This window comes from Dama dama, chromosome 9 (assembly GCF_033118175.1).
Source record: "Dama dama isolate Ldn47 chromosome 9, ASM3311817v1, whole genome shotgun sequence".
In the NCBI taxonomy this organism is placed as follows: domain Eukaryota; kingdom Metazoa; phylum Chordata; class Mammalia; order Artiodactyla; family Cervidae; genus Dama; species Dama dama.
This window is the reverse complement of record NC_083689.1, coordinates 60,796,113-60,816,263: the sequence shown is the minus strand read 5'-3', so window position 1 is coordinate 60,816,263 and position 20,151 is coordinate 60,796,113. Positions and strand designations below refer to the sequence as shown.

Here is a 20,151-nt window from a genome sequence, read left to right as displayed (position 1 = left end):
CATACCCATGTAAGGCTTGGTGCCGGCCACAGTGGTGATCCGCATCTCCCCGGGCAGCATTGCGGCAATGTTGAAGTCTGTGATGTGCACGTGCCCTGCAAGAGAAGAGGGCCACAGAGAATGTTAAATCCCGTTCAGCCCAGCAGCACACTGCGCTTCTCATCTACAGTACCTGGGAGCTGACTTTGTACATTCTTTTCTTCTCTCTCTTTAGAAAAAAAATGTTTTTTTATGTTGGAGTATAATTGCTTTACAAAGTTATATTAGTCTCTGTTGTACAACAAAGTGATACGAACCTTTTTATACCATGATCTATCTCCTGGAGGGGGGATGGCTGAAGACCATACTCACTGGCCTTGAGGACAGAAAAATTGTGCTTTTACTGCCTGTAGCCAATCATAAATGGCATATAAGAATGTATAAACTAATGAACGTTATATGCCATTTGCAATTGGTACAGACAGTGAAAGCTCACTTATTCTATCCTCAAGGCCAATAAGGCCTTAAACCATCAACTCTTCAGGAGCCAGGTCATGCTATGAAAAGGTTAGTGCTGGTTGTAAATTTGTAGCTCAACTTCAAAAAGTTTTAACCTTGGTCTTTAAGAGCTCACACTATGGTAAGTTCTCCCTGGGCAATTTTTGTCTACTGACATCATTTTAAGTTGGTACAGAATGTGATTATCAAGAGAGGGACAGAGAAGAACTATTCAAAATATCAAATTTCCAAGCATCTCTTATGGAATCTTTTAAAGAGACAAACATTAATACAAAGAGAACATGACTGTGGATACACATATTAATTGATATTTCTTTGCCAAGAAAGAGTTCTTTTCTTTCCTTGCTTTTCTGAAATATCCTTAGTAGCTTTTTGCCTGATAGTTCAGATTGTCCCCCAGTGATCACCAATAAAATAATATATGAAGGGAAAGTAGGGGAGAAAAGTCAAGTTCTATCTTTAAAGAGGCTGTTTAAAGAGCCCTAAACTGGGAGCTAGGTGAGCTGGGTCCTGCCTTGAATTCTGCCCCTAGGACTTTATAGACTTGAGGTTGTTTTCCTCTGCTGACTGTAAGTTTCCCTTAAAAAAAAAAAAAGGAACGGGCTGACTTGATGATGTCTAGGGTCTCTCCTCAGCTTTAATTCTTATGGCAATACTGTGTGGTTCTAACACTCAAGTTCAGCAGAGAGCAACCCCTACCGAGTGTATCAGTGTCCTTGTGCTCACAGCCAGAAGTAAGAAAGTGCATTACCAGCCACTCAGGCAGACAAGCTCATCGTGTTGGTTGGCATGAATGTCATATGCTTTGAGAGGATCTTGGAAGTGTTGGCATTTCCATTTGCATGCTTCTGTGGTTGTGATGAGATGTGGTGGTAATTGGAGGGGGTGCCATGGGATTGTTCTTCCACATCCCACAAGCCCCACTCCCCCTGCCAACTTCACTGTCTTCTCCCCAATAGCATCCAGTCCACTCCTAATGATAAATCTCGCTGTCTTTATCACCAGGGTTTTGTTTGATGCAAAAAAAGTGTTTTTTTTACCTGATGACATTTTAATAAAGTAACAGTAGCTGAAAGTGAAGGTATTCTTACATAAATGGTTCCAAGAGATTATTTCAAGAGCTTGCACTATTGTAATATTGGTTGTTTTAGTATTTTCTTTCTCTGTTTCTCCCTCATGTTCAAAGCACTGGCTCATTGGTTCACAAGGTTTGATACAAAATAGGGGAGTCTGGAGACTTAGTGGTTAAGAGCTTGTTCTCTGGAGCCTGATTGACTTTAAGTCCCAGCTCTACCACTGACTAGATGTACTACCTCAAAAAGGTGACTGATCCTGACTGTAAAGTTGGGATGATAACAAGTGGTCTTCTCATGAGGTTGTTGGGAAGATCAAGTGAAATAACGCTGTGGAAGACTTAACTCAGCATTTCACAGGAAGTATGTATCATCCAGTTGTTGCTATTTGTCATGATCAGATGCTCTGGTGTCATTTTGCAAAACACGCGTGCCTAGACTTCTCTCTCCTAAGACCCCAGTGCAGTGGGATGGGTGGGAGAGCCAGGTATCCAGGTTAAAAATAGTACCAAGAAACTCCACAGGTGATTCAGATGGGCAGCCAGGCATGGGATCCTCGACTTTAGCCTGAGTAGGTGTTTTAAGCTGACTCAATCCTGAGACTGACTATGCTCACATAGAAGTATTGGGTTGGCCAAAGAGTTTGTTCAAGCTTTTCCATACACGATTATGGAAAAACCTGAATGAACTTTTTGGCCAACCCAGCAGCAGATAGAGGATGCTTTAGAACCATTTGGTTCTCAAAGTGTGTGGTCCCCAGACCAGTAGCATCAGGAACGTGATAGAAATGCAGACTCCTGGGCCCTGTCCCACCTACTGAATCAGAAACTCTGAGGGTGGGACCCCGGTATTTAGGCAAGCTCCCCAGGTGATTCTGATACCCAGTTCATTTTGAGACCGCGCTTTTAAAAGAAGACCTGGCTTAGTAGAAAATCTTGACCACAGTTAGTACTCATTATATTTCTTTTGAATGTGGCTGAAAGTGTTAATTTTATTGTATAAGTAGTATTTGAATTTGTATGATTAATTGCAAGTTTCAAAAGGTTTTCACACACTTTAGCCTAGTGAAGTCATCCCTATTTCAGAGAAGAGCTGTTTGTGGCTAAGTTCTCAGTGTTTAGAAGTAGCAGTGCTGGAATTAGGATCTAGTATTTGGCCCAGGACTCCTTTGGTGAGTTATGAATTGTCCAAAGACTTTTTGCACTGCATCGTAAGACCAAGATCTGTAGAAACTCAAAGCACTACCTTCTGATTGGCTCAGGGTTCTCTCACCAGGATGTATAGTAAACAATGGGGAGGAACTATCTGAGGGTCAACACGTACTAGAAACTGTACCCCAGTGCCCTCAAGCTGAACAAGGAAAGCAGAGCCTCACGGAGCCTATGGCCACCAGCTCGACGTCTCAGCTCCAGGCCCAGGATGCTGCTGTACTTTCCCTTGGCTCACCTTGGGGACCTTTCTGCCAAGTTCCCCTCTGTGCTGTGGAAATGAATCTGAGTGCTGGCTCACAGAGGAAGCTCTGATTGCCCCACTAACGGAGGGACACAGAAATTGCTTTGGAGTGAGGGACCTCTCTGGCTTTTCCCATAAGTCCTGGCCCCAAGGGAGCCTTAGATCAGAGTTTCTCAACTTGGAACTGGCTGAGAACTTGGACCTGATCATCCTGTGTGGTGAAGGGCTGGCCTGGGCATGGTGGAATGCCTACTTGCATCCTTGGCCTCTATCCACCAGATGCCAAAAGTACTTCCCACTCCTGGCTGATACACTGACCATCAAAAATGTCTGAAGACATTGTCTCACCTCTGCAGGGAGAGACAGTAGAACAAAAGCATCCAGTTAGAACTACTGCCTTACTGTGAAGTTTCCAAGTACAAGGCCCAGAACTTCCTGATTGAGCACCCTAGGGAGCCATCTGCTTGTTCTTTTCAGCTCTGAATCTTGAGGCACAGAATCCCATTAAAAATTGGAGCTCACAGTATTGAGTCACTGAATTTAGTCATCACTGCAGTTGTTATTTATACTCTTTCTTACTGCGCATGTGTCCAGCCTCAGGATGTTTCTCAACACAGCCCTCAAGGACACCATAACCAGTTGCTTGGCATAGCTCCTAGCTTTCAAAAATTTCCCTAACTCAAAAATGATGCCACAGATTTCTAGGATTCTTATTAAAAATTTATATGCTTAGACACTAGCTGAGATTTATAAATCTGATTGTCTGGAGCTAAGGTACAGTGTCCTACTGTGTGTGTGTGTGTGTGTGTGTGTGTGTGTGTGTGTGTTTGGTATATGTGTGTGTGTCTGCTTATACATAAAAATGCTAACACTTGATTTTTAGGTACATTTTGGGACTCTGCAAAGGAGAAGATATTAAAGTTCTTCCTCACACCCCTAAACTGAGTTTTTGCCTTTCTCTGTTCCCTGTGACCAAGGAGGGTATCAAGAAACCTAAATTATAGATAATGTGGTAATTGTCATTCTCTCAGATATACCAGCGAGATGTTATTCTTCCTTTGTAGGCAGCACTTATTTCCTGAATAATTTAGAAAAAAACACAAGAATCTTAGACACCATGGAACTGATAGAATTAGATGGAGTACTTAAGTTGCTAGGATATGGAAACCATGTATCAGAACAGTTGGTTATGAGCCATCCAAGATCTAATGCCATCTCACACTCTGAACTAGTGAGTGAACCATTTAAGTAGGACGGTAAAAGTATGCTCTAAATTGAAAAAAATTTGTAAGTCAAATTCTGATGTGTAAGGAATGTTCATTCATACCAGTAGAAGGACTCTCCATTTACAAAAGGATTTGGTTCCTTTAAATATCAGTCTTTTCTGATGAACATGAACCAGTATGACTCAGTAAGAGTAATACAAAGTTTCTGCCTGTTACTGATGGTACTGAATTTAAATATAATCCACATAGTGTAATGCACAGCTCACCTGGAGAAATGGGAATAGCAGGTGTATCAGAGAGGAGCAGTTACTTATGCAATTGCTAAAGCCCCATGCAAAAGGCATATATAAACCACCAGGAATTTCATGTCAGAGTATTGGGTTGGCCAAAAAGTTTATTTGGGTTTTTCATTACATCTCAGGAAAAAAGCCAAAAGAACCTTTTGGCCAACCCAATAGTCAATTGGGTTGGCCAACAATGCCTGAAAGCTAGGTTTTTCAAAATCTAAAAATACAGACAGTAAATAACCTCAAAAAATTACTTTTTCCAGAAGAGATCCCAAGCACGATGCTTAGAGAATGACCCTCAATCTTGTTATTTGCATCTCTCTCTCATTCACATACCCAGTCCTTCCCAAGACAGTGTTTCTCTAATTGACTGCAATTATTTGCCAATTGAGTTTAGGATGGGAATAAAATACAGAGAAGCTCCTCTTAGATCACTGTTCAAACCCCAAAGTTTAAGAGTGAAAAGTATCTTTGTAAATAGTACACCAGGTAACAGGTGTAGACAGGGAACCAGGCAGCATGGGTTGCCAGCTTGCAGTCCCTAAGTAGCAGAGCCACAGTCCAACCAATAATAAAATGCCCTGAAAAAGTGGGCGCTAGCCTCTGATATGCATGAGGGAAAGGCAGAACAGGCCATCAAAAGTACAGTTACCTTAGAATTAAGGGTCAGACAAAATTGTTTAAACATAAGACCTGAGAAGTAGATGTGGTATATATATATATATATATATATATATATATATATATATATATATATATGTGGTATATCCCTTTTGGAATCAAAATATCAATAATTCTTTAGTAAAGTCAAGTAAGGATCCAGCCCACGTGATATAAAGTAACATAAAATAAGAAGAAATCGTCTAAGCTTCCTTTCCTCGGGGAGAAGACCCCTACTACATCCTGGGGACATAGGAGTATTTGACTGTTAACTGAGTGATCTCTTTGGGCACGTGGCAGTCAAACACTTAATGCAGTTATGTCAGTTAGTATTTACAATGACCCTGAGAAGTAAGAACTCCTTTCATGCCTGAAGAATTTAAGGTGCAGAGAAGTTTTACACAACTTGTTGAGGGTCTCAGAGCTCGTGAGGGACAGAACAGGGTTTTGAGCTCAGGCAATCCAGCTCCAGAAACCACGCTCTTATCTACAATGCATGTGTGCTCCATCACGTCCGGCTCTTTGTGACCCTGTGGACGACAGCCCGCCAGGCTCCTCTGTCCACGGGATTTCCCAGGCAAGAATACCAGAGTGGGTTGCCACTTCCTCCTTCAGGGGATCCTCCTGACTTGGGAATGGAACCCACATCTCCTGCACTGGCAGGTGAATTCTTTAGCTCTGCACCACCTGGGAAACCTTATCTACAGCATCACTCAATTTTTCCTGAGGGTAGTCTCTAAGGGTGTTTATGTTTGAAGATTAATTTATTCCTGGATCTTTCTCCTAATCTACAATCACCAAGTTGATAAGAAAATGAGAAAGAGAGAAAAAAAAAACCTAAAAAAAAAAAAAAAAAAGAAAATGAGAAAGAGAAAGACTTTGAATGAGACCTGGATGACCTCATGGTAGAAAATAACATGAGGTCACACTGGAGATCCAAGACTGAAATGTTGTTCTCCAAATGGAACGTGACTTTTGGAAAGGTTATGGTTGATAGGAGGTGACTTTTGGAAAGGTTTTGGTTGACAGGATCAATATGTCTCCTTTCAGGATCCTGACAAATATTCGGGCAATACACTGGGCACAGAGGCAAGCAGTTGAGAAAGAAGTGGGGACAGACCCCAAACCAGGCTCTGTATGACCAGTGCCCACCTTCCCGAGACTGTGTCGGGCACACAGGCACCTTTTTCTATCATGTTGTGCAGAGGTAGCCTCTAGCGGCTAGGGTTGTGACGCTGACAGTTGTGAAGCTCCACAAAGTTTACTGGTACCAGTGTGAGGGGGATCCTGCTTCCTACTGAAGGCAGAGATAACTGGTGTTTTCATGAAAGTCACCTTCATGTTGCCTCACCAGTGCCCACATTTCTGAGTTTCAGAGAACCTGTTCCCAAATGTCAGAAGCAGTAAAGGGAAGGAAGAAATAAGGCGTTGGAAGAAAGTGGAAAAAATCTTTTTAGACAGTCCATAAATAAATAATGATGCTGAGCTTTGAAATTAGAGGTCACACAGAAAAGTATTTCTTGGCACTCAGAGCACACGTGGCAAACCAGGTTTAAAATGCAATTAGGTAAATAAATAATGAACCCCGGAGAGTCTGTGGAGTTTCAGTCCCACTTGTAAATCCCTTTTGTAAAAGTCAGATGAATACAGAGCTTTGCAGATTTAGGACTCCCTCAACCCAGCAGCTCTCTGAAAATTTAACAAGGATCTTATTGCCTCTGTAACATTTATAACATGTAGGCTGTGTGTCCTATAACTCTGCACTGATGTACCAATAAATCCAAATGTCCATTAAAATAATATCAGGAGGAGATTATACACATTTAATCACTGTTGGCCAAAGCTTTTTCTACAGGACATCTTCAATCAGTGTTTCTTGAACTTCAGGTGTTCATTTTTCACCTTCATGGTCACTGCCTTATCCCTCTGGGTACCACCTAGACTCTCACCTACTTTATATGTTTCTTTAAATGGACTGATTTTTTGTTAACTGAAAATGGTTGGACAAAAAACTTAATATCTCTTAAATAAATGTAAAAATTTGCCCTGACGAGAAGAAAAGCCTAAAAGTAGACAAAATGAGAACAAAATAATGTCATGAATCTCTAAGTAGATACTATTGCCTACCGAATGCTCTATACTTGAGGTCTCTTCTGCCTTTATGGGAAAAAAAAAAAAAGGAGATAATTTCTATAGAGATATTAAGGCAAACTAGCACCCCAAAACTGGGGTGGTTTTCTTGAAGAAATCAGCAGAAATGGAAGAAAACTGAAAAGAGAACAACTTTTTCCTTATGTAAATTTAAGGCTATTTATGGGTGTACTAGTGCAGTCGACCCCAACCCATTTGGCACCGGGGACCAGTTTCATGGAAGACAGTTTTTCCATGGACCAGAGCCGGAGGTGATTAGGAGTAGGGGGGCAGTAATGGTGTAGGCGGTAATGCAAGTGATGAAAATTGAGGGGGAGCAGCAGATGAAACTTAACTAGCTGGCCAACCTCTCACCTTCTTTGCAGCCTGGTTCCTAAAAGGCTGCGGACAGCTATTGGGCACCCCTGTACTAGTATACTATGCCACTGCAATAAATGATAAAGTTCTCCCATGTGGTCTGTCCCACCATTAAATACAGTTTGTACAAACAATGCAATTGAACCAAGCAAGACACTTTTTCCATGTATAGTTCTCCTCTGCTGGAGATAATCAATTTGTTGCACATGTGTATCAAGTGGTTGATTGCAAACAAATCATTTACTTACCATGTTCATCAAGCAAAATATTGTCAGGTTTCATATCCCTAGGGAAGGAAAAAGAAAACAGAAAGTAGCTCATAATAAAGCAGAACTATAGAGTCGGACCAGACTGAGCAACTGAACAACAACAACAAAGGATAAAGGAAATTCTCAAGAATGGTAGCAAGGGTTGAAACAATGTACTAGCCTTTCATCACAACCTCATTGAATCCTCACAGTGAATTGAGATGATAACCAGTAATACTCCCAATTTCTAGATCAGAAAACTGAGGCTTGAAGAAGTTAAGTCACTTAATCCAAGGTCACAGAGCTAGTAAACAGAAGAACTGGGCTCTGAACCTGGGTCTTTTCCATTCCAAAGCTCTTGGACCCTTAAATTCTATAGTGGGTTATAGCCAAGCAAGTAAGTATTGCTCCAGAAATCATATGGCATTTACATTGTCATAAGGCAGTAGTACTGATCATCACTATTGTCTGTGTAACTCTAGAGCTACACAGATGAAGTGAATTTAAAGACTATGAGAAACAAAATGGTCTATGCTGTGATTATACTTTTTTTTTTTAGAGAAATAATGGTTTGTTCATACTCTCTACACCTTAGGTCTTAACAAAACATAAATTAATGGGTAGTAAGTCTTGACTGAGATGAAGCAGAGAGACACACTATGAAACTTCAGATTCCTGAATATAGATTGATGAAGATGCTAATGATATAATGCCTCTGATCTCTTCTAGTTTTTCACAAACCAGGAAAGAGGGATCCTATGTAACTCAAAAAATACCTCAGGCAGAACCTTTTACATACATTTTCAAAACTGTGATTATACTTTAAACTTGGCAGAGATTAGAATCTTTCTTAGGATGATGTTAATGCCTATAGTGACTCAAAAAGTCTTATTCCTAGGGTTGTTATTTAAAGGATTTGGACCAGTCTTCCATGCACTGATAAGTTCCTTAAATCCACAGAAAGGAATACAACCCACCCTCATCCGGTGAAGGGAGTGGTTTGATGGTAAATACTTAGAGGATTGGTCTGTAGAATTTTTAAAAGTCCTCAAGAAACAAATATTACTGCAAGCAGTGTCCTCAATGAGAGCACTGCTCTGCAGTTCATAATAGACCTCACTCTTCCACACTCCTGCTTTCACAGCCCTTCCCTAACAAATCATTAAAGCCCTTCAACCCAAATTCACAGAAGTCATTAGGGAAGAAATTCTGCAACAGGTTTGGGATTACATTTTTCAGCCTAGTCAAGAGGCTTTTATGTTGTTAGAATAAGGTGACCGGAGCCTTTGACAGACCAAGATTGTCAGAGTCCTCTTTCCTTGACACTATTAATGAATAACAAGCCTCTTATCTCCAGAGAGAACCAAGTATGTGCCCCACCCAACAGGCGGGTACATGGGTACTTTCATAAGGTTTAAATATCTCCTCATTTAGTTCATTAGTTTCTTAAAATTAGTTCTGGATTCATAAGTGATCATTTGTGGCTGTGGCAAATTTTTCTCTTGTTCAGGGTACAATTTATTAGAAACAGAGTGGGAGGGGGTTGCAAACTGGATGTTTCTGTGGCTAAAGTCTCAATATTTCAGACCCCACCCCGTGCCCTCTGATGGATTTCATTTCAAAAATTATCAAGTCTAAACTCATTCGTATAGAATGAAAGGCCCTCTTAGTCTGACTCCTGGGCAACAGCAACATAGAATACGTGGAGTCTCCTAAATGCCCCCTCCATCCCTTCACCTTCCATTGTTCCTTTGTGTGAATTAGAGCCTTGACCTGCTACACCCAGAAAATCCAGATTTGTCTCTCACTCTCAGGGAGAGTGGCATAGCTCAAATTTTCCATTTCTGGGATAGTGGCCCTTCCTACATGCTCTGCATGGTGTACTTCTTCCATCATAACATTTATCACACTTCTATTAATTTTTTCCCCAACTGGATCATGAACTCCTTGATGGCAGGGACAGCTTCTTGATTAAAATATAAACCAGGATATATAAGCGCACTATAGCGCACCATCAAACACTCTGCAGCTTAAAGCTCCAGGTAAACCAAGCACTAGGCTCTTGGCACCTCTTTCAGACTGGCATCAGTGAGCATCGTGTAGTGTTTCCAGATGAGGGGGAGGCTCTGAGGAACCCTGCCTGGAAGGGAGAGGCAGAATGAACATAATGGTTTCGTGGTCTGAATTTATGAGGGTTTGCTGGGAGGAATGAACTGCTATGGTTTTGTCAATTTATGGGCTTTCTATTAAATTTCTAGGCATCATTTTAAAAAAATTTTTGTTATAGTCACACTTTGTTATATCCACTACTTTCCCCAGAAACTTCCTTATAGCTTAAAGAACAGCACAAAGATCAGAGAGGTCATATTTTAAAGGTGGTATGTCCTACTTCAATCTGACGTTCATTTATTCATCAAACATTTGCCTACTTTGATAAGTCACTGTGTTAGAATACGGGAAATAGATACACGAGATCAAGTTGCCCCAGGGATGGAGAGGCTAAGAAAGGTTCATGAGGAAACCTGTCAAAGGGGTTCGAAGTGGTAAAGAGGTATGTTTATTACTAAATTCAGAGAAAGGATATGAGAAAATATCCTTTCTCTGTAGAAAAGGGAAAGTAGACTCTTAACAGAAAAATGAAGTATATAAGCAGAGATCCTGAGTACACAGTTTCTCTCAAAAGTGATGAAGTAACCTCTAAGTCACTAAGGGTGAATAGCAGTGTGATAAGACTGTTTATTCATGTAGCAGTAGAAAGGAAATAAAAATAAACCCAGGTGCTGTATTAAAATTTCTTCTAGAACAAGGTGAGATTTTCTAGTTCAGAAATGCAGCACCACCTCTTATCTTTTTCGTCTTTTCCAGTAATCCTGAGTGGTTTCCTTCATTTAAGGCAATCTATAAGATGGTTTACCTGGTTAATTACCAAACCTGGCTATTCCTAAAGTCACCCAGGCAAGCTGAAAATATGCACCCTGATTATTTCCTCACTCCCATCTCCTGAATCATTCTTCTGCCATCACTAGATCCTACCCCCTGTGCAGTATGACCTGTCTCATATACCTTTTATTGCCAACCCTGACATTCTAGACTAATAATAAATGAAATTTTCTGCCTGATGTTTCCATCTGTATGTTTAGCAGCCATGATAAATATAAATATATGTCCTAAAGAGATCCTTTGATATCCATCACATCCAACACAAACACCAAAACCCTCTTATCCCCAAGGCCCTTAGCCCAGTATACCATACCAATATTCTCCCATTATAAAAACAAAAACATTGGGAGATCATTATTATTTCTTCTCTTTCTCTTAACTCATAATACCAGCCCCTCAGCAGCCTTGAAAATTTGACCTTTAAAATACAATGATCTAAGGCACTACGATGGTTCTTCAAAAAAAAATAAACATGAAATTAATACTTGATCCAGTAATTCTGCTTCTGGGTAGATACCCCAAAGAAGTGAAAGCAGGTATTTGAACAGATATTTGTAAAAAATAAAATAAAATGCTGATATGTTCTCGAACATGGATGAACTTGAAGATGTTATGCTAAGTGAAATATGTGAGGCACAAAAGAGCAATTATTGTATGATTCCTCTTATAGGAGATCTTTAGATTGAACAGTCAAATTCACAGAGACAGAGAACTGAATAATGGTTCTCAAGGACTGGGGGAAAGAAGGATGGATGATTTATTATTTAATTTTTATAGAGTTTCAGTTTGAGATGAAGAAAAAGTTCTGGAGATGGACAGTGATGATGCTGGCATAACAGTGTAAATGTACCTAATGTACTTTTTCACTTAAATATGGTTACAGTGATAAATTTTATGTGATGTATATTTTACTACAGTGAAACACACACACACACACACACACACACACACACACACACACACAAGAATTACCATCTCCAGAACCACCACCATCATCTTTTAGTTGAAATTTGTAATAGTACCTTGTTCCTGCTTCTCCTCTTATTCCCTGACAATCCATTATCCACACAGAACCCAGGGTCGGGGTTTTCAATACATACACCTTCCCTGCCTAAGGTCCTCCACTGGCTCCTAACCCACATGGGATAAAATCTGAACCATTTACCCCTGGCCTTATATGACCTGCAATGCTCTAGTCCTGCAGAACCCTGAGCTACATCTCACAGCATCCTCTCCCTGCCACACACCATGCTCTGGCCACACTGCTCTTCTTGGTCTCCTTTGAACATTGCCCCCTCTACCTACAATCCTGTCCCCCTACATGGCTTGTTTCTTCTTGTCATTCAGATCTCAGCTAAAATGTCACATCCTCTAAGAAGTTTCCTGACCACTCATCTCCATCTTCATCTCTTCCCCTCCATCTTATTTTCAGTACAACACTATCATTATGTATTTTTTTCTGATTTGTTCATTATTTGTCTCCCCCCACCCCTCTGAATGTAAGTTCTCAGAGAAAGGACATCTTTTCTGTACTGTACTGTTCACTGCTGTAGCTTCCAAGCTCATCAAAGTGCCCAGAATAAAGTTAGTGCTTGAATAAATACTTGTCAGAAAAATGAGTGCATCTGGTCCCTTGGCATCTCCAACTTCAGGAATAATAAGCCATGTCTTTCTTTTTCTTCTACAAAGAGAAAAACAAAAGCAAAAGAACAAGAACTACAACAGCAACAAAACACCCTCCATCTATGCCTGTCTGTCTTAGTTGCTCAGTTGTGTCCGTCTCTATGCGACCCCATGGACTATGTAGCCTGCCAGGCTCCTCAGACCATGAAATTCTCCAGGCAAGAATATTGGTTTCCTCCTCCATCTATGCAAGATGCACTGTATTTGCTGTTGGCAATGAAAAAACCAGTCATTTGGGGAGTGCTGAAGTGCTCCAGGAACACACACATTCTGTAGAAAGTTCTCATTGCATCTTGACTTGATGAAACAGAAAAGGCCAGGTCCTGCTGAATCAGCTGATTCCTACTGTGGGGTCTATAAACAGAGTGTGGGAATGCAGTGCTCCCTATGGCAGGTTTCAAGGTGGAACTGATATGTCTGCTGTTCTCACTTGAATGACTTTAACAAGACATTAGCAGGACTTAATAGGCTAATTACATCCCTTCACTGAGCCTACCCTGGAATCAAGTTGCTCACCCTGCAATATGACATGGGGTATTGTGAAAAGACAGAACAGGAAAATCTGTGTATCCAAACCAAACTCAACTCCTTCAGTGTCCCACAGCTTTCTGACAGGTCCATGGTTTGGGTTTAAATCTTTGTTATATAATGTTTTCTTAGATTGGGTACTCTCCAAGTTCTTGAGAGAGGAAAATTGTATATGTATGATATTTTATTTACATATATTTATATAATATCATACAATATTGTATTTATTGTGCCTATAATATATTAATTATGGTGTTTCATGAAGGCTATTAGTCACATTAACAGACCCACATTAAGAAAAGAGAGGGGCGGGGGTATGATAGTGTGAGGGGAAATTGTGAGCAAAATTACATAATTTAGAGCAGGAGGCAGAAGTGAAAAGCTGCCAGGATTGGATTATTAAAGGACCAAGTATCATCCTCTAACTTTCTGACCAACTGGTTGCTTCAACTGAGAAATAATTGACATGTACTTGTTTCAGATGTCCATATAATAATTCAGTATTTGTGTGTATTCTGAAATGATCACCACAATATGTCTAGTTACCATCCATCAACACACATAGTTATGAATTTTTTCTGTTGTGATGAGAACTTTTAACATCTATTCTCTTAGCAACTTTCTGGCTAATTCTTTTTGTTGTTCAATTCCAGCCTTTCCCACAATTTGTTCAAGGGAGTATTAGTTACAGAAGCCATTACAAGGAAATGAAGTAAAGGGACTGAAGGTTTTCAGACTGTGTTGGTCAAGGGCCTCCACACCCAAGGGGAAAGATTGATTAGTAATGCCTGCTTGGCCACAGGAAGAGGTGTTTGAGGCTAGTCCATAATAATGTTTCAAACTGATGTACTTCCCATGAGTCACGAGCGTAGTTAGAGTTAATATTTATTGTCCATGCTGTGGCAGGCACTTGAGAGACAACACTGACCTTACTGCTTACAACAATAAGCAATATCCATAACTTAGATATTACACCCATTTTTGCGAATGAAGAAGGGGGAGCTCAGAGATGGCTCAAGATTAAAAGTAAGACAGAACTGGAATTATAATCAAAGATTGAGAGGTACAATCTTAGTTTACATTGCAAATAATCATATCTTACTCCCTCTCAGCAGAGAATGTCCTAACATACCCAGGGGTATGAGGTGTGGTTAAAATTGGTCTGCAGCAAGTTTAATTTTTTCATCATTTCTATTTTATATATGAAAATCATATAGACTTTGCACCCTACTCTATAATATTAATAAATCCATATCTCTTTTAATATAAGAAGTCTATCTTTCTTGTTCTGGATAACTCTATTGTTTAAGGAAGATGAATCCCCAACAGTACAATAGTACAGACACTCCGGTTTGAGAAATATGGCCATGTACCACCATCCCAGAAACTTGAGATTTTTAATCATTTTGTAGTCTTTGAAGGCAGAATATTTAGATGACAAGGTTTCCTGCCTTACAGCTTTGCGTTTGTCAGCAGTGCTCTTCATTACCACTGTTTTCTTTAATTTGGATTCACATAGCTAGAATCTTAAGCAACATTTACGCATTCTGTACCCAAGGAGGCAAGGACACGGAGTAACTATCACTCAGCCACAGAGACTGGCCTGAACTCAGGTCTCCTGGGTCTTCCACTCAAACCCAGGAAATCTTAAGGAAGGAGATGTATTAGTTAGGGGAAGGAAAAGAGTCTACAAAATAAGAGGAACCAGAAAGGAACAAGATCAGTTGTGGTCCATTGATGGTAACAAAGTCTGTCATCAGAATGCTGGTGGAGGCACACAAGCAGAACCTAAGAGACCCCTGTTGGGTCAGGAGTTAGCACTTTAGCTGCTGGATCAAGGGATTTTGTGGGTGAGAGAACAGAAGACAGAACAAAGCGGGGCACGAAAGGAACTGGGTAACAGGAAAGCTCAGGCAGCCGCTCCCTATCAACGACTACACTGAAATACAAGAATTTTAGTAGTTTTACAATGGGCACGGCTGTACCAGTACACAGACTAAATATGAGTCATATATATGGTATATGGTACTGTACTATGTAATTGTGTACGTGTATGAGTAGAATAAAGTTGGTAATAGTCCCAATCACAAATTGTTCTATCCATCTATCCATCTCCAGGCATTATTAGGTTTATTTGGGAAGCAGTAGAACCTAGATGCTGAGAATGTGGGCTCTGGAGTCAAACGACCCAGTTTCAAATCTCAGCTGAAAATCTGCTAGTTCTGGGACCTTGGGCAAGTTATAACTTTGTATAATATACATTACAATTGCCTTCATAACATGTATTCTTCATTCTCTTAATCATTTCAGTTCATTTGTGTATTTAACCTCTCTGCCACACACACATATATACTGTAGTCCCTTTATTTTGGGGAAATCTATCCCATGCTTTCAGAATTTTCCACAGTTTATTGTGATCCACACAGTGAGAAACCTGTATGCAGGTCAGGAAGCAACAGTTAGAACTGGACATCGACAACAGACTGGTTCCAAATAGGAAAAGGAGTACGTCAAGCCTGTATATTGTCACCCTGCTTATTTAACTTATATGCAGAGCACATCATGAGAAACGCTGGGTTGGATGAAGCACAAGCTGGAATCAAGATTGCTGGGAGAAATATCAATAACCTCAGATATGCAGATGACACCACCCTTATGGCAGAAAGTGAAGATGAACTAAAAAGCCTCTTGATGAAAGTGAAAGAGGAGAGTGAAAAAGTTGGCTTAAAGCTTCAACATTCAGAAAACTAAGATCATGGCATCTGGTCCCATCACTTCATGGGAAATAGATGGGAAGACAGTGGAAACAGTGTCAGACATTTTTTTTTTTTTTTTTTTGGGAGGGGGCTCCAAAATCACTGCAGATGGTGATTGCAGCCATGAAATTAAAAGACACTTACTCCTTGGAAGGAAAGTTATGACCAAACTAGGCAGCATATTAAAAAGCAGAGACATTACTTTGCCAACAAAGGTCCATCTGGTCAAGGCTATGGTTTTTCCCGTGGTCATGTATGGATGTGAGAGTTGGACTGTGAAGAAAGCTGAGCGCCAAAAAATTCATGCTTTTGAACTGTGGTGTTGGAGAAGACTCTTGAGAGTTCCTTGGACTGCAAGGAGATCCAACCAGTCCATCCTAAAGGAGATAAGTCCAGGGTGTTCATTGGAAGGACTGATGCTGAAGCTGAAACTCCAATACTCTGGCCACCTGATGCGAAGAGTTGACTCATTGGAAAAGACCCTGATGCTGGGAGGGATTGGGGGCAGGAGGAGAAGGGGATGACAGAGGATGAGATGGCTGGATGGCATCACCGACTTAATGGACATGAGTTTGAGTAAACTCCAGGAGTTGGTGATGGGCAGGGAGGCCTGGCGTGCTGCGATTCATGGGGTCACAAAGAGTCGGACATGACTGAGCGACTGAACGGAACTGAACTGATCCCATGCTTGACTTCAGGAGACAGTTCTATGACTCAGGGCTAAGCTACTGAGGGTTATGCCATAGTTCCGGTTATTGGTTCAGGAGTGGGCTGTAACCCTAGTTAAGCCATTGAGCAGGGACAAGAGTTACCCTATGAGCCTCTGAGGAAGAAGCTTCCTTGCTGTCCTGGAGAAAGCTTCCAGAAGGTGTGTGATTCATAGAATGTAAAGGAGTTAGCGTGGAGTCCATGGCTGATGTGTTGGATCAAGATAGCCTATGAGTCTGGCATACATCTGGACTTTCAAGTATCATAAGATAATAAAGCCCCTATATTATTTAGTCTCATGTGAATTAGTTTTCTATTGAGACTAGAAACATGTTTGCAGTAAGCTTCTGAGACTCAGCCCTCCTGAATCTGTAAACAGAGGACAGTGATAGTATCTGCTTTATAGAGCCATTGTGAAGCTTTAGTGAGAAGGTACATGCAGAACTTTTAGTTTAGTATCTGGCACAGAGTAATTGTTCAACTAACTTTCAGAAAATATTGAACAAATAATTGGGAAGTATTAGTGTAGGAAAGGACAGATAGTAAAAAACTGATGTTTAACTGACGCAAAAAGCCAACTCATTGGAAAAGACCCTGATGCTGGGGAAGATTGAAAGCACAAGGAGAGGGGGTGGCAGAGGATGAGATGGTTGGATGGTGTCACTGACGCAATGGACATGAATTTGAGCGAACTCTGGGAGATAGTGAAGGACAGGGGAGCCTGGAGTGTTGCAGTCCATGGGGTCGCAAAGAGTCAAACACAAGTTAGTGACTGAACAACAAATATCTTCTTCCTTTTATCATCAATGAAGACGCTATTTTTAAAAAAGTACTAGCCTAGGAGATCAAACTAGTCCATCCTAAAGGAAATCAATCCTGAATATTCATTGGAAGGACTGATGCTGAAGCTCTAATACTTTGGCCACCTGATGCAAAGAGCTGACTCATTGGAAAAGACCCTGATGCTGGCAAAGATTGAAGGCAGGAGGAGAAGGGGGTGACAGAGGATGAGATGGTTGGATGGCATCACCAGCTCAATGGACATGAGTTTGAGCAAGCTCTGGGAGATGGTGAAGGACAGGGAAGCCTGGCGTGCTGGTGAAGGACATGGGGTCGCAAAGAGTCGGACACGACTGAGCCACTGAACAACAACCACCACCAGCCCAACAGCTAGAACACATGATTTCTTGTCTTAGCCTTGTCTCTGATTTGCTTTGTGACCTTCATATCACTTGTTCCTCTGGGCCACAGTTTTAGCATCTGTTCCGGGGTTGACAGACTATGGCCTGTGGCCAAAATGTAGCACATCATCTGTTTTTTGTATGGCTATAAGCTGCAAAGGGACTTTACATTTCTAAATGATTGAAAAATCAAAGATGAATGCCATTTTATGACACAAAGAATCATGTGAAATTCACATTTCAGTATCTGTAAGGTCTGAGGGCAGGAGGAGAAGGGGACGACAGAGGATGAGATGGCCTGATGGCATCACTGACTCAATGGACATGAGTTTGGGTAAACTCCAGGAGTTGCTGATAGACAGGGAGGCCTGGCGTGCTGTGATTCATGGGGTCGCAGAGTCAGACACGACTGAGTGACTGAACTGAACTGAAGGTTTTGTTGCAACATAATCATGTTCTATGCTTCCATGTTATCTGTGGCTGCCTCTACTCTTCAGTGGCAGAGTCAATGAGTTGGGACAGACTGTACAGCCTATAAAGTCTAAAACATTCTCTATCTAGCCTTTTATAGAAAAAGTATGCTGATCCCTTCCCTACAGAGGGAGCAAGTTGAACTAATAATCTCCAGGCTCTTTCCTGCCCTGATATTTAGAATAGCTAATGAGGCCCATTCTCTACCCACTGTGAATCCCCTATCCTTATCTCCAAACTGATAACAAATTCAAGTAAGTCTCCTTTAAAAACTGGCTCTGTATTTTCACTAAAACCCAAATAAGAAATAACCTTGAACTAGAGCATTTACTTGAACACGGTAAGAGGACCTGCCCTCGGCTCAGCTCTCTAGTGGCTTCTTCAACATCTCTCTCCCCTTTCTTACCTGTTCTGACCACAGAGGACTCTGTTCTACTACAGTAACAAACTTCCACCTTAGAGCTCAAATGCCACCTACTGGCGAGGCTTCTTCCAGCATGATGCTAAAGTCGCCCAATCTCCCCAAACCTGCATGCTTTTCCTTAGATTTTTATTTCCCAGAAAGCATTTAACAAACGCTGTACCTAACATGGTAATTTATACCTCTGTTCTTTGTTTATGTTTCTGTATTACATTTTTTGTCCATCTCCTCAACCAAACTATAAGCTCTGAGGGGACAGAAACCATGATTCTATGCTTCAAAAACTCTTCATATTGAGTAAAGTCAGACAGAAAAGACAAGTATCACATGATATCACTTATAGGTGGAGTCTAAAACAAATACAAATGAACTTATTGACAAAACAGAGACAGATTCACAGATAAAGAGCCTGTCTATACTTAGACTCTAAAGTGGAAGTTTGTTATATCCTGTAGCAGATATATATATATTGTAGCAGATATATATTGTGATCAGAACATGTGAGAAAGGGGAGAGAGTGGTTGAAGCAGCAGCAAGAGAGCTGAGCTGAGGCCAGGTCAGTCTTACCAAACTTATGGTTACAACAGGGAAAAGAGAGGAAGGGATAAATTGGGAGCTTGGGATTAAGATATATGCACAACTATATATAGAATAGATAACCAACAAGGACCTACTGTATAGCACAGGGAACTATATTCAATATCTTCTAATAATCAATAATGTAAAAGAATCTGAAAAAGAATATATATGTATATTTATCTGAATCACTTTGCTGTACACCCAAAACTAATGCAACATCATTGTAAATCAACTATACTTCAATAAAATGTCAACAACAATACACATGTGAATAAACAAATAACATAGTTAATGAATTAAAAAACCTCCAATCAAGAGTTGTTTGCCTGGCACATGAATAAGTCATCAATACCACGCGTTAAATGACTAACCCTGAAAGAAGGACGCTTCAGCTTTGGGCTAAAATGTATGCTAGGCAAAGTAAAATTTAATTTGGACCAAGGCACGGGTTGCATATTAACAAAACTCTTAACCTTAGAGAAGCTTACAAGTTCGGCACAGGCAAGTTAAATGTTGACCTGGAAACGAGCAGTTCTTGGACTTTTTCATGTGGGTTTTCACAAATGGGTGCCCTCGTATGAGAAGCACAGTTTCAAAGCTCCTTTCAGAACTGCCTGACACACAGCACAAAACAGGCAGAGTCTCCTGTTTTCACAATGTGTAACTGATGCTCATTCATTATTCAGTAGCTCGGGAGCAGGTGCTGAATAGAACACATCAACCTAATACCCTCATTACCACACTACCATTTTGTTTTTGAGGCTCAAGTAGCCCTTCTGCTGTGGCAGTTAGGAAGTGAAGACTTGCAGAAGGCTTGTAAACTACTGAAGAGAAGATTTACCAAAACAAAAAGGAAGGGCATTTTCTTAACCAGCCCACAGAAAATGGCAGCCAAAGCCAAACCATCATCCCACTGCCGTGAACAAAATATT

The 20,151-nt window shown here is 40.7% G+C and overlaps 1 protein-coding gene across 2 annotated transcripts in view; it reads right to left on the bottom strand.

Moving 5' to 3' along the window:
* STK32A (serine/threonine kinase 32A) overlaps positions 1-20,151 on the bottom strand; it is a 153,221-nt gene that overhangs the window by 38,462 nt on the left and 94,608 nt on the right. For both annotated transcript variants that reach the window (XM_061151663.1, XM_061151664.1), the window contains 2 exons: positions 7,953-7,990; positions 6-95 (listed from right to left, as the gene is read on the bottom strand). In XM_061151663.1, coding sequence (XP_061007646.1) covers positions 6-95; positions 7,953-7,990 — 128 coding nt within the window. The remainder of the gene's footprint in view (positions 1-5; positions 96-7,952; positions 7,991-20,151) is intronic.